Here is a 13,682-nt window from a genome sequence, read left to right on the forward strand (position 1 = left end):
CGCCGCCATGCTGCCCGGGTCCAGGCATCTCCCGCCAGATGGCCGTAGAAGGATGTGACGCAGGGAACGGCAGCCGGACATGTGGCGGCGGAGCGAATGTACGAGTATCTGTAGCGCTCGCTGAATGTATCCTGTCGCCTCCCTAGGTCGACTTCGTACCGGTCCTTGTCGAACTTATCCTGGCCAAGATGGATACCGTCCATTGGCGAATGCATGGCGAGGACTAGATTCAGCTTACCGCCAGGTAACCACCGGGACAATTACTTCAGCAAAGCTGACATGTGGTGGCTGATGACATGGTCGTTCGCGGCCCCATCGTCGGCTGTTTCGTTTTTGGCGCAGTGTTCAACGCTGTATCGTGGCAAAATGATGTCTAGGCCAAGGTCCCGGAGGCAGCGGCGACGTGGCGTGTGACTCTCAAAGGCCAGATGAAAGGTCTCTAGATCGCCATCGCTGGTGATATGGAGGGATTCAAAGGTCAAGGGCTCGATGACACATTGCCAGGAGCGTGATGATGTAGCTAGGGCCGGTCGGATGCGTTCTCCCTCGTGTAGGTCATGGAGGCAACTGGCGATTTGAGCCACTACCTCTAGCGGAAGGCGCTCCATTCAGTCGGATGAGGCCAGGAAGGGTGGCGTGAAGTTGAGTGTGTGGTACGAATACAAGTGATACTTGGTTGGTGAAGATCTAAGGTACTCTTATATACTTCAGCGTGTCTGGATGAGCCTCGGGAGAGCTATGTAAATCCCATGTATTCATCTGCTAACAGTGAAAATATGCTTCCCCTCAAGAATCCTACGGGTACAGATTTCATCGCAAAGTTCCTGCTCCTGGTAGTCATTAGACAAAAGGCACACAAAAATTAGGCTTTGCCTAAAAATGCCCCAGCTGGGCTGGCAGGATGATCATGGCAAGTTGAGCCTACAGTGTAAATCATGAGGGATTATCATCCATATGCGTAACCAACACAAGTTGCTGTTAGCTATGCACTCATCTGCCCAGGGAGAACTTTATGGATTAATCCCAATTCTGGCTGTGTTATGTTTGACGTTCTCCTTTGTGTACTTGTCTGCCTGGCCCCCGATGTTTGTTCTTGGCAGGCTGAATCATCGTTCAGAGTGATTGCTCGATGTTGGTACCGGTATGCAGTGTTGGGTCTTTTGTTTTCCTTCGTTGGGGCCCCTCCAAGAGCGCCCTGAATGGCCCCCGTTTACCGCCGTACGGTAAGGTATGTGAGGTTGCGGCGCAGCAGATGGGGGTTACGTAGTTCTCACCTCTTCATCGCACCCCCCATCCTTAAGCACAATACACGCCCCTGGATTGGGCACGCTTCCGCATATTCTTCCCCGGCCTTGCAACAGCCTTTCCAACATAAAAAAGCCCGACCTTGCGAACCGGAAGGCTCAGTTGAGTGCAACAGCAGCTGCCAACACAACCCCTCTGTCCCTTCTTAAATTACACAACAAAAATGAACAACGAACGCGATGTCAACTCTGCGAAGTCGGCTGACATGCCCCCGGGAATGGCACCAATGAGTGATACTCGAGCAAAATCAATTGAGGACTCTTTGCAGCGCAGCAAGGAGTTCCGAGACATGTGTCCGGACGTCGACTTTGGCGGAGGCGTCATCGAACCCACAGTCAACCTCACTTTTGACCTGAAGGTAACACATTCCCTTCATAGAACGCTATCTTAGTGTAGGAGCGTACGCCTGAGAAACAGAATTCATTCTGACTTGACGATTGCAGGGGAAAGTCGACGAAGAAAACCGAAAGCGCCATGAGGGGCTGATGACGGAGATGTTCGAGCACGTGGCTGAGCCCGCTCAGGCTGAACACTTCTTCTGGAAGGCAAGGGAGTGCCTGGAAGCTTAGCCGGAGGTCCTGTCGCAGTTTGACAAGATATATCTTAACGGCAAGCCAGTGTCGGTGATGATTGCGCAGTTGAATGAAGTTTATGTAGCACCTCCAATCGACCGGATATATGCAACCAAAATGACCCAAAAGGACTAAGACCCCGTCGAAACGTCTCATGGTTTCTCGCCCGGGATGGAAAGGATTATGCGGGATTGTGAAAAGCCGTCAGAAAGAATGAGAACGGACGATGGCAAATTCTCAACCTTCCAGGCACACCTCGTCATGGCCAGTACTAAATTTACTGGTACTCCTCTCTGGTTGTGGACAAGTCGCCTGTCTGTCCGTTTGATAGCAGGACTTGACTACAGCCGGCAACGGCCTATGAGATTGAACAGCTGCTGGTACCTCTGCGAAACTGCTTCCAGCAAATCTGCTCTACCCGCTGGTAAAGGCACGCTAAAAGTGGCTTCTGGGGGTTCAAAGAGCGTCGCACCACAGTGCATCTGCAATTGGTGGCCGATTCCCCGGCAGTACACTAATGCAACGAGCCGTACGATTAACCATGGTCGGCCGCTTCCAACCAATCAAGAATACATGTTGCCTGCCTTCTGGACAGCGCTGGCGTCAGTCTACACCTAAGACTACGGCGAGCCGCACATTGTCAGTTTTGGCATGGAACCAGATGAGAGCATGCTGAGCACAACACTCACTATGAGCGAGATGTTGATGTGAGTTGTGATTGGACAAGCTTCTGGCCCTAGACAGGCTGTTGGCCATGTACGGTATTGTCTTTCAAGTCGCTGTCTTTTGTTTCTGTCTACATCTTTCTGGCTTGATATCGTTTGAGATACCAGTCCTCCATTTTCTGAGACATATGAATGAAGATAAGCGTTCATCATGTTGCTGTATGAGACAGCAACGCAGGCATCCACCACTGACAGCACAACGCCTCAAGTCCAAACAGAAACAAGAGAAATGACATTCTCAGCTTAAACGATCATGTTGAACATAAAGACTAGGCTGATTCCGCCTCCCATCACAACTGGTGCCTCGTTCTTTTATGCTCAAGAGGCTTGAGCAAAATCCGCCAAGATGCCCCCCTCTTTTGGTCCCGACACGCTCTTGTTCTCATGGAATCTCTTCATGAATATTCGGGACCCTCATACCCCCCCAAGCGAACGCAAACAACACCCGGAAATCATCGAAATTTCGTCAGACAGCGATGAAGATGTCCAAGCCAAGCCACCGACACGGCGGCCGAGACGTGCCAACGAGAGATCTCAATACCTCTCCCCACCACCATCGCCTCCGTCGCCGTCAACAAAGAGGCGCCAGCAGCTCGCACGAAACGATACTGCATCCCGCCTTCGAGCTGCCCCGAGGGTTCCTGTTGGAGAGCCATGTGGCGTTCCGCATCGCCGACAAGCCAACCCTGCTGTGACTACCTTTCAAGGTGGCCCTATTCTCTTTGCGGGCACTACAGAGACCAGTACTGCACGAACTAGTACTGCGCGAACTAGCACTACGAAAGCTGGTACCAGCAACCCAAACGTTCCCAAGAGATCTGGCAATCTCAAGATCGAACCGCGCGAGAGTTCAATGGAGCCCAGAACAGGTATTTTCTCTCTCTGCCAAAGCCTTGGCAGCAGATCGCTAATGCTATGGGGTCTTCAGGATGGTTGCCACGCACCAAATAGGCCCTTGGCTGGCGATCTTGGTGCCGGCACTGAGCGGAGAAGAGCGGAGCACGGCTTTGCCAGAATGATGGCTGAGTCTCCATCGGGTCTCATGATCGGAACAACCGGCAGGAAGTTGACTTTGGAAGGAGAGGAAATTCCCTCATGTGTGCTTGGGAGATGAGTACAGAAATGTCAGACAATGGCATGACCTGAACCTCGGCGGGGGCACCCAGATGAGGAGATCGATGACGTGATGAGGGTTTGACATGGGAGTTCGGTACCAGATGACAGAGTGACATGCACAGAAACAGTTAGTCCGTCTCGTATGCCTCCGTTTCAGGGGCTCTTGCCTCGCAGTAGTGTCCGTTGAAGGTTAAGTTGGACCGAACCACTGATATGGTCACTGGGTCTTGCCAAGCGTTTGCCATGCTTTCTCCACAAATATAGGGCTGCCACCGTGGCGGATATCGATTTCATTGGTCTCCCCATTTGCGTGACATTTCCTGATAGCTTACGATAGCTTGGATAGCCTATGGTAAAGCCTGCGAGTATTCTACCAAAAGATCTGTACAGCATACCTAAAATGAAGGTGGCACCAAGGGCTCGGGAAGCGGTGTTCTAGGTAGCAAAGCGATCGTACTCACGGGTGCCAATTCCGAACTTCCTTGTTCAATAAATCAGACAGGTGGGCGAATGCAAAGCTCGGGTGGCCGATACAGCTCGGAAATAAATCGATCCACGCGTCAAGCGAATTCCATTCAACTTCTTTTTTCAGGAGCCATCGTGTCATTTGCCCAAAAAAACACACACCCGAGAGAACACACGCCACAAGTTGCTTTTTCCTACTACCACCTTTTCCGCCTCCAATCTAGCAATCTTCAACATGCCCTTTGTAGTATTACCAGCTCTCGTCGAAGACATCGAACGGATCTACGACATCCAGTTCGCCGCTTTCAAAGATGAACCCATAATGAGATTCCTCTACCCCAATGGCGTCAACCGGAAACTTCACACAGAAGGGACGCATGAGTGGTGGAAGCAAGATCAGATCGGCCACCCAGTCAAGTGCGTCGACACCGAGACGGGCGAAATCGTGGGCATGGCGGTGTGGGACATTTTCTGGCGACCTGGCGAAGAGCACGCATTCCAAAAACCGGAGGGGATTCCGTGGCTCACGGGTGACGACAAGAAGAAATGCGAGGCGATACTGAAGCCCATGTGGGACATGCGTGTCCAGCTCTTTGGCAAGCGCAGGTACATCTGTAAGTTTCCTAACCATCATCACGGCCTTTCTGTTGAGTGCCAACGGCTGATGTGTCTGAAAAGACCTCTCGACTATAGCTGTGGACCCCAACCGCCAGAGACAAGGTATAGGCCGCGTACTCATGCAGTGGGGGGCCGACGTTGCGGATCAGTTGCAACTACCGATTTACACCGAAGCTTCGGATACAGGGTTCTCTCTGTACGCGAACGTGGGGTTTGAGAGGCTCACCCACGTGAGCATCGTCCACTCCGCTGAGGCGCGTGGGAAGGACGAAGCCGCCGAGGTTCCCCTCGTGGTCAGGATGCCCAAGGCCGCCGGCGGGACCAAATTCAAAGAATGGTCAGAGGCAGGCTTTCCGGAGGACTTCAAATTGTGAGGTAGAGCCATTTTCATGGTGTCCATCTTGGTCGACTTTGAAGGGGTTGCGATCAGCACTCAGCGGAATGTGGGCGGAACGTATGGGGACGTCACCCGAGAGATGCGTGTGGCCAGTGAGCACAAAGGCTAAGGTTCTAGCGGATAACTTCGACTGAAGTAAACATTTCATCCTATTACATCCTACCCGTTGCTTACAAGGATGGGTCTTTCAATTTTAAACTCCACGAACTTCATGTTGTTGCTCACAGACTTAGGTGCGTGGTAGGTACGTGGTGAAGAAAACGACAACCGATATTTTACTTGGATGCGTCAGATAATGTCATAGTCATATTTGGGCCAAATCAGACGCCTATCTTGAGAAACCTCATGTGGACAATTTTGAGGAATTCGCCCCATGTTACCAGTAGACTCTGGCATCGGTTTCACGCAAATTGGGAGTTTCTAAGCTTTGAGAGATTGTCATTCCCCGAGGAGCATCGACTATCAAATGCGGTCCACGAACAATCCTTCTCCCACGCAGAACCACTCCAAACGGATTGGTCTCTGATGCCAGCATGATTTCGGCAGAAAGTACTTCCGCCAAATGGAGAATTCGGAACGAGAAAAGCCTAATGCTCCGCCCATGCCACCTACGGAACTCCCCCATGCCACCTACCCCATGCCACCTACGGAACTCCTCCCTTAGCGAGGCGCCAACTGTGTGACATTCTCTAAGTTGAGACTTTTAAAAGGTAGTTTTCCTACATGTTAATCTAAACTGCCTTGACCTTAGAAATGAGTGCCGAAATGTGGGGAGTAGTGTAATGATCGAATCGCGGATGAGCAAGAAATTCTGGATGGCAGAAATGACACCCATTTTGCATGGTTGCCTGCGGTTGTATTATGTAATTCACCACTAACTGGTGAAGTATTCGGTCAACTTCACCCCGCGTCTCGTCGTATTCCCAGATCATTTTCGTATACCTATGTCGTATTTCGTATTCGAGCGGGGAGCGAATGCACAGCACGTATGTTTGGTTGATTGCTTCGCAATTGAGCTGGAGTATATATTATTCCCAGGACAACACAGATCGGACGAAAGTGGGAAACAAACTCATCCTACCTTGCAGTCGTCAAAGATGGACGGATTTGCTTTTCTCTGGCTTTGGGTCGTTGGAGTGACGGCCAGCTACTTCAATCCTATTCTTCCAGGCTTCCATCCGGATCCAAGCTGCATATATGTCGAGAGAACTTTCTTTTGCGTGACGTCCACTTTTACCTGGTTCCCCGGTGTTCCAGTCTACGCCAGCAAGGAGCTCCACCGCTGGGAGCTCGTAAGCAGTGTGCTTAACCGGCGAGAACAGCTACCACAATTCGCGGACGCCCTAACTGGACAAGATGGTCTCTTCGCATCCACGATACGCCACCACAATGGGACGTTCTATGTCACGACTACTTACGTCTATATTGCTTCCTACAGGGACTTTGTCATGGAAAACCTGATCTTCTCAACCACCGACCCATACAACGCGTCCTCGTGGAGCATTCCGACCAAAGTTGACTTCATTGGCTACGACCCATCGTTGCTATTCGATGATGACGGAACGGTCTACTTCACCGGAGCAGCTGCACTTTCGACTGGGACTGCAATCGCCTTGGCCACCATCGACGTGGACAGCGGTTCCCTTGGCCCCATTAGCTACCCCTGGAATGGGACTGGTCTAGGCACCGCTGAGGGGCCGCATTTATACAAGAAAGATGGCTGGTACTACATCCTCGTTGCCGAAGGGGGAACCAAAGAAAACCACCGCGGTTCAATTGCGAGATCCCTTACCGTCGGTGGCCCCTACGAGAGCGACCCCGCAAACCCAATTGTCATCGCTGAGCATCTCGATTCTTCGTACTTCCAAACCGTTGGACACGCCGACCTTTTCCAAGATGAAGATAGAGGGCTTTGGTGGGGAGTAGCTCTTGCAATGCGATCAGGGCTAGACTTTGTGTCATATCCGATGGGCAGAGAGACTGTGCTATTTCCTGTTTCATGGCCGGGTGAGGTCGGAGGGTGGCCAAGCCTGCTGGAGCCTGTCAGGGGGCAGATGGGCACATCGCTTCCTGGTAAAAGTGGCAATTCAAGCGATATACCTGGTACACGAGATGAGCCTGATGTCGTTGACTTCGATGTCTCTTCGGGTTTCCCAACACATTGGTTGCATATTCGTTATCCAGAGGAGGCAGCATACGTCATTTCCCCTCCTGGACACCTAAATCAGTTGCAACTCGGATTATCGGCAAGAAGCCTCTCCTCGGTGGTTACGCGCAACAGTACGACACCCAGCATCATTACGTTCTTGGGCCGCAGACAGACCGATACCCTTTTTAGTTTCAGCGTCGACCTCGAATTTCACCCAAGAGGCCCAGCAGACGAAGCCGGAGTCTCGGTTTATCTAGACGAACAGCGGCATATAGACTTTGCAATCATTGCAGATGATCAGGTGGTCGACGGCAAACGCTTACGTCTTCGATCATTTAGCAACAACGAAAATGCGACCTTGCCGCAAGACGTCATAGTGCCGCTGCCTGGAATTCAAGCAGCAGACGCTGCTGTGCGCCTGGAAGTCAGGGCTGAAAACACCACGCACTACATTTTTCTTGCGGGGCAGGTCCGCAGAGACCTGAGCGAAGATACCAAGATGACGGTCGTGGGGCATTCTTTGGCAAGTCTTGTGAGTGGCGGCTACACCGGCACCGTAGTTGGGGTTTACGGGACTACGAATGGTGAGGCGACTACGGCCAACACCTCTGTTGCATATGCCAGCCGATGGAGGTACTATGGTAAAGGGCAATACGTTGATCACGACGTAGTTGTTTAATCAAGGGAATGTGTTAAACGTGCATTTGTCTCTACGCAGTGTTGACCCTTCGGCATTTGCAGCATTTTAAAGCGAATAAATGGACATGCAGGGTTCTCAGTATTGTGGATTAAGTAGCAAGGGTCAGCATAGTAGATCAAATTCCGGAACACCTCCAAGATCTCTGCTCAGAACGTCAAACTCAAGGTGGTCCGCTACCCAGGGATACGTGATATCAGACAGATCAGAGGCTATGCTTGTTCCATCCCCTGGCTGTGCTCCTTCTTGACTGTAGCTAGAAGAGAAGTCCAACGGTGATCCAATCGCTAATGCGCTACCTTCTTGGCGCACATCGTAATGTTGATTGCGGTCGAAGTTCACATCCAAATGAGTATCAACGATGAAGCTTGTATGCGACTGAGACATAGATTGAGAGGTGATCCAATTTCTCCAAGCATTCCTTCCTTGCCGTTGTGTCTGATCTCTCCGTAATGACAGAGACGCGTGACTTTGTTCGTGATGCTGTCGGTCTGTATTTGTGGAAACGTTCGCCATAGCACGAACGATTCCTCTCAGGCTCGAAGCTGCGGCTTCGCTCCCCATGGCCAGTTCCGCGAGAATAAGTATACCCTGAGAAATGATTCTCATCGGCGCAGCGATGATACCCGCCAATCTAACCCTGGCAAGCAAAAGCACGTGAAGGGCTGAGCTGCAGTGGAGCGAATCGTGGAAAGACGGAGCGCACAAAAGAGACAGTGACTTCAGCTTGGACATGATTCTGATACACGCGACGGCTGAGTCAACGCATTGCTGAGCTTGCTGCTCTAGGAACTTGGTCGCATTCGGGGCCAGAGGCTTATCGGATTTCCTCGTGGCTGCGTTGTAGTTGAGGCATGATCGTGTCAGCAATATGGTAGCTTGCTCAAACGTCAAAGCTAGATGGGCCTCAGATCTTGTTGTAAAGCTCTCGAGACGGACATGCTTCGGAAGGTCTCGCCTCCATTGGTCCAAATCGCGTTTGAGTTGGTGAATGACCTTGGGCCGTATGATCGTTCCCTTCTCTGCGGCTGTTCTGTCGTAGACAGCCCCGACGATCCTACCGAGCAAGTGGCAGATCTGGGCCATTGCAATCAGACCGTCACAGTGGTTCCATCCAAGAGTCTCCACCGGATACGGAGCGTCAATCTCGGTGTCGCTCAAGGACAGCGGTCGTCCCATCTCGACGCTATATAGCCTTTCTGCAACATAAACCGTCCACCATAATCTGTTCCGTAACTCACGAACATGCGCATGTAGCGAGGCAGCTGCAAAGCTCGTGTGAAGGCCCATGTTGATGGCCATCCGTAAAGCCAACCCCAGAACGTTGTAACTTGCATCACGACTGCCCGTGCTCGGCAAATAGATGCCCTGAAGAGCGCAAACCTGAACGCTGGCCATTGACGACGAGCAGATAATATCCGGAAGGAGCTTACGTGAAGCCTCGTAGAAGCGCCAGCCAAGGTTTGGAGCTGGGACGGGAACTTTGATGCGGGAAATATCTTGCAGTGAATGCAGTCCTTCTTCTACTAGCAGTCGATTTGATTCAGTAGACGTCTCGAGACTTGGGGTAATGCCAGTGTCCGCAAATTGGCTACCGATGGCGAGAACCATGAACATGATGGAAATGAATTCAACCGATTGCCGGGAGTTCCGAGAGTCTCTTGCCTCAAACTCGTGCGTGCCGTCATAAAAGGCCGTGAGTTTGCGAGAGAATATCTCCGGGTGGACGCAGAAATAATTTGCCTGGCCGTGCTCGAAAAATGATGCAGTCAAATAATCCACAACTTCCTGGGGCGGGAGAGCCGCATTGACCGAAGTTCTCCAGTCGGTTCCGAAGCTTAGGTCGGAGATCTGGTGCAGACTGATGTCTCGACAGTCCTGAAGAAACCTTAGCGGGCCGTTGCCGACGGGGGTTGATAATTGTCTAGAACAGACAGAAGCATGACCTACCGCATCTCTGTTCTCATTTTCTTCGTCTACATCACCAGCGAAAACTTGTTGCACGGAGGTGAAGAATGACCACAAAGAAGACGTGCCCTCGAAATCTGTTTAGCAAGGCTCGGTGTTAGTATAACCTCTCATCATTTATCATGCATTCGAGAGAATTTGCTCACGGGTTTTGCCTTGATTGACTACAGTCACAGAGGCACCATGTGTTGATACCACATCGCAGTAGATTATATCCTGACTTGTGGTTTCATCCAAAGTCCCATTCTGTGACTGAACACCAGCAGTGTAATCAGACCTTTGGGCGACCAAGTGCGAATGCAAACGTTTTAAAGCTTCGGTCTCCATGGGGACATCGGGATGCTCTCTTGAAAAAATCTCCTGCAAAAGTTGAAGCTCTTCATCACGATATTTTCGTTCTACATCTGATGTTGGGTCGGAACATGGTCGCGTAGTTGAATTTACAGGCGTATCGCTGCTAGAGTACTGGCACTGGCGTTGGGCGCCTTGACATCTGTCACAGGGGGCTTGCCCATTACAACGGAGTTTATTTCGGCGACAAGGCTTGCAACTAGTTGAGTTATTGTCATTAGCCTGTGAATGAACTTGAAATGCCGGATGTGTCTTGGGCATACGCAATTTTAACCCGCTTCCTCTGGTCATCCGGTACACGAGGCCTCTTCCGTCGGCTGGTCGTCTCAAGTGGCAGGGTCTCAGGCTCGGCAGGCATGTCAATATCGGATATGTTTTCTGTCCTAGTTTCTGGGTCTTTCGGAAAGAGCATCGGATACTGTTTTATGGGTGGTTTTTCGGCGTCTCCCACTGCAATCCTTATCAACCCCTATCTCGGGTGCATGTACCCGATCCCCGCACAAACTTGAACATGACCCCGCAGTTGAAGACTACTGGCCACCGCCCCCCCGCAAGTCATGGCCAGCACTTGCTGGCAGTATGGTTGCCCAGTCGGATTGCGAGGCTCAGAACAAGTCAGATACATCTTCCTCCGACCAAAACTCCACGCGGGCCGCTAGAATGGCCCTGATCACTAGTGACAACAATGATCGATAGTTTGTAAGCTTAGTCTCACTTCGCGACCAGATTAGGTATCATTTGTGACCTGTTGTCTCCTAATTTGGAGTTCGTTATTCGGGCGGGTTTTTCTGGCTGTCAGAGCGGATAGTGATTATGAAGCAGAAGCGATGATGACAGCAGCAACGACAACATGGAACGGTAACGAGAATAGTAGAACAGCCTGATTTATTCTTTTTGAAATTATTTAATCGGGTTAAGCATAGTGAGGTAAACAATTAATATGGAGAGCCCAGGTTTCTGCCTGGTCAGCTGAAAGTGTTCGCCTGGGTAACAATACACAACAATTTTGTATACAATTTGATTTTTAGCATAAAGATACCGAGCTGGCGCACAAGCAGCTCATCTTCTATTCATCTTCAGTACTCTGGTCATCCGGCAGACTATTCCGAGGAGGGAAAGTAGACAACAGCAACACAGCCACCGCTGCCATTGCAACCCCCTGTAATGTTGTCAGCCCCGAAACACATCCCCAAGCAGAGGTTACAAAAGAAGCATACCGCGTTACAAAAGAAGGTTAGATATGTCTTCTCAATTGCAGCGAAGCTTGAGAAGATGAAACCAAACAAGCCCAGAGTTGATAGCATGGCGATGTTTTCAACGAGGGTCATAGCTTGCAGGGCATCCGCCCGTTCAGACGGTTCACACATCTCCGTGATGACGCCTTTGCTGGCTGGTGCGGATCCAGACGCCAGAGGGAATAATAACCCGGCTGGTAGTCCTGGTCAGTGACATCGAGACCGCTTTCAACATGAATATCTTACCAAGATAGATGTGCCATCCTTTGGTTGCGAATGCAGTTGAGGCTGTGAGCAGCCCATCCACTACTAAGCTCCATCGCAAGAAAGAAATATCAAACCCATGACCGGGAACGCTTTGGAAGACAGTTGCTTCACTCGGGTTATTTGGTTTAGGTTGCATGTCCGCCGTGACACCTGCTTCTGTGTCCACTACGACTTGAGCTCTAAAGACTTCACTCGGGAGTTCCTTTTCGGACCGCTCAATGTACCACTTTCGCCCGGAATCGATAATTTTAGGAAATAAGAAAATAAGAAAAACACCGCGTATGAGCGAGTTGGACGCCATCAGGTAGCTGTTTTCCGTGGGCAAGAAGTTGAAAGCCGCCGTAGAGTAGAGCTGGATAAGAATCGGCGCATAGCCAGTTGCCAAGACACCCAAGAACACGCCCAAAGCCAGGAATGCGATACCGTAGTGTTTGGTAGGTCGTCCATCCTCCAGTCGAAGCCTTTTTGGGGCAATAACTCTCAAAGCTCCAAGCCATCTGCTCCACCCTTGTCGCTTGGTAGATGTGCCGCCAGCAATACCAGGTGTTCTTGGGTCGATGTATGGGATGAACATGGACGAGTACAAGCTTGACGATGCGAATAAGATGGTTGCAATTTCAAAGGGTCGTGTAATACCCCAGATGTCGCCAACAATACCGCCGAGGAGATATCCGATCGATGTTCCTAACATGACACTGCCCTGGAGCATGCCGAATATAGCGGTTCTTTCAGAGGGGGGAGTAATCTCTCCTGCAATTGTGTTGAGTACGAGCAAGTATCCGGACATTCCCCCAACCAAGCTGATCAGTTGGCTACACTGAACGATGATGATTCCACTCCTGGTGCCAACTGAGACTCCGACAACCTGAATTCCAACTCGTAAAGCAGGAAATGCGGTCTGCAGGACAAGTGCAACTTTTGGACCCCAGTTCTTAATCTGCGAACCGGCGTAGAAAAGATTGAACACACTGCAGAACATCGTCGAAAGGCCAAGAATAGAGACTTGCGTCGCGGTACCTGCGTCGATCTCGCTGCGACTGCAACGGTCGCCTAGCAAGCCGCCGGTGTCATGGTGTCCGTAAAACTCGTCACATTCCATAAGACGGAAAACATAAAGAATGCTTATACTATTAGCACTAGCAGTCTTTGGGGTTGCTATCCTCCATACTCACGGTACTTGAGTAAAACTCAGGGCGACAGAAATAAGGAAACCAGCCAATAGTACATTGTTCTCTGCCGAAAACGCAGCTCTGGGTTTTGGTGGCTTGGGATCATTTCGCAGTAAAGGCGTGCTCTCGTCATCCGCCATTGTGTGGTTTGGGACTGATGAACGGGGGAGTTTTGGGGTGACTGGGAGATGAACTAACCGGAATCGCAAGCAGGCACCTATACCTGTGCTCTTCAATCGTCTTTGATGTTGCATGGCTATTGTACGTTATCTATCAACTGCAGCGTTTGATCGAGCAACATCTCACCTCGGTCAATTCCGTTCGAATACCATTATGGCACACGGCCCGAAGGGCATCGTTGACGGCAACATCATGACTGGCCAAGATTAACTGCTTTCCTATCGTACGGAGTGAGTATTATGACTTACCCCAACACATCCGCTATCTTCGTACCTTATCGCGCGCTATGAGATAGGATGGCGTATGTACCACAGAGATAGAGGATTTGAGATACCCGTCGTGATTTCCACAGCCAATCGGGAAGGGGTTCATCATTCGGCAACAGGGATGTTAACCCCATGTGGGATTGTAGGCGAGAGGCGCCAATGAATGCAGAGGAATAGAAAACGACGAGCCGGCATCCCATCC

General features: G+C 50.8%; 6 protein-coding genes across 6 annotated transcripts; 4 read left to right on the forward strand and 2 right to left on the reverse strand.

Moving 5' to 3' along the window:
• Positions 1-1,468: 1,468 nt before the first annotated feature.
• On the forward strand, positions 1,469-1,874 carry GCG54_00013872 (uncharacterized protein; the record flags this gene model as incomplete). The annotated part of the gene is made up of 2 exons (XM_045413718.1): positions 1,469-1,663; positions 1,749-1,874. The coding sequence occupies 2 exons, from the start codon at positions 1,469-1,471 to the stop codon at positions 1,872-1,874; spliced, it is 321 nt and encodes a 106-aa protein (XP_045269789.1).
• A 1,074-nt stretch (positions 1,875-2,948) lies between these two features.
• GCG54_00013873 (uncharacterized protein) lies at positions 2,949-3,716 on the forward strand (the record flags this gene model as incomplete). Its single annotated transcript, XM_045413719.1, has 1 exon — positions 2,949-3,716. One exon carries the CDS (start codon positions 2,949-2,951, stop codon positions 3,714-3,716), a length of 768 nt encoding a protein of 255 aa, XP_045269790.1.
• Positions 3,717-4,418: 702 nt separating this feature from the next.
• On the forward strand, positions 4,419-5,175 carry GCG54_00013874 (uncharacterized protein; the record flags this gene model as incomplete). The annotated part of the gene is made up of 2 exons (XM_045413720.1): positions 4,419-4,797; positions 4,862-5,175. 2 exons carry the CDS (start codon positions 4,419-4,421, stop codon positions 5,173-5,175), a joined length of 693 nt encoding a protein of 230 aa, XP_045269791.1.
• A 1,120-nt stretch (positions 5,176-6,295) lies between these two features.
• GCG54_00013875 (Non-reducing end alpha-L-arabinofuranosidase BoGH43A) lies at positions 6,296-8,026 on the forward strand (the record flags this gene model as incomplete). Its single annotated transcript, XM_045413721.1, has 1 exon — positions 6,296-8,026. The coding sequence occupies one exon, from the start codon at positions 6,296-6,298 to the stop codon at positions 8,024-8,026; it is 1,731 nt and encodes a 576-aa protein (XP_045269792.1).
• Positions 8,027-8,149: 123 nt separating this feature from the next.
• On the reverse strand, positions 8,150-10,339 carry GCG54_00013876 (putative transcriptional regulatory protein C3C7.04; the record flags this gene model as incomplete). Its single annotated transcript, XM_045413722.1, has 3 exons — positions 8,150-9,922; positions 9,995-10,089; positions 10,159-10,339. 3 exons carry the CDS (start codon positions 10,337-10,339, stop codon positions 8,150-8,152), a joined length of 2,049 nt encoding a protein of 682 aa, XP_045269793.1.
• A 1,124-nt stretch (positions 10,340-11,463) lies between these two features.
• On the reverse strand, positions 11,464-13,174 carry GCG54_00013877 (uncharacterized protein; the record flags this gene model as incomplete). Its single annotated transcript, XM_045413723.1, has 3 exons — positions 11,464-11,801; positions 11,845-12,986; positions 13,038-13,174. 3 exons carry the CDS (start codon positions 13,172-13,174, stop codon positions 11,464-11,466), a joined length of 1,617 nt encoding a protein of 538 aa, XP_045269794.1.
• Positions 13,175-13,682: the final 508 nt, after the last annotated feature.

Source organism: Colletotrichum gloeosporioides (assembly GCF_011800055.1).
Source record: "Colletotrichum gloeosporioides strain Lc1 chromosome Unknown consensus_11, whole genome shotgun sequence".
In the NCBI taxonomy this organism is placed as follows: domain Eukaryota; kingdom Fungi; phylum Ascomycota; class Sordariomycetes; order Glomerellales; family Glomerellaceae; genus Colletotrichum; species Colletotrichum gloeosporioides.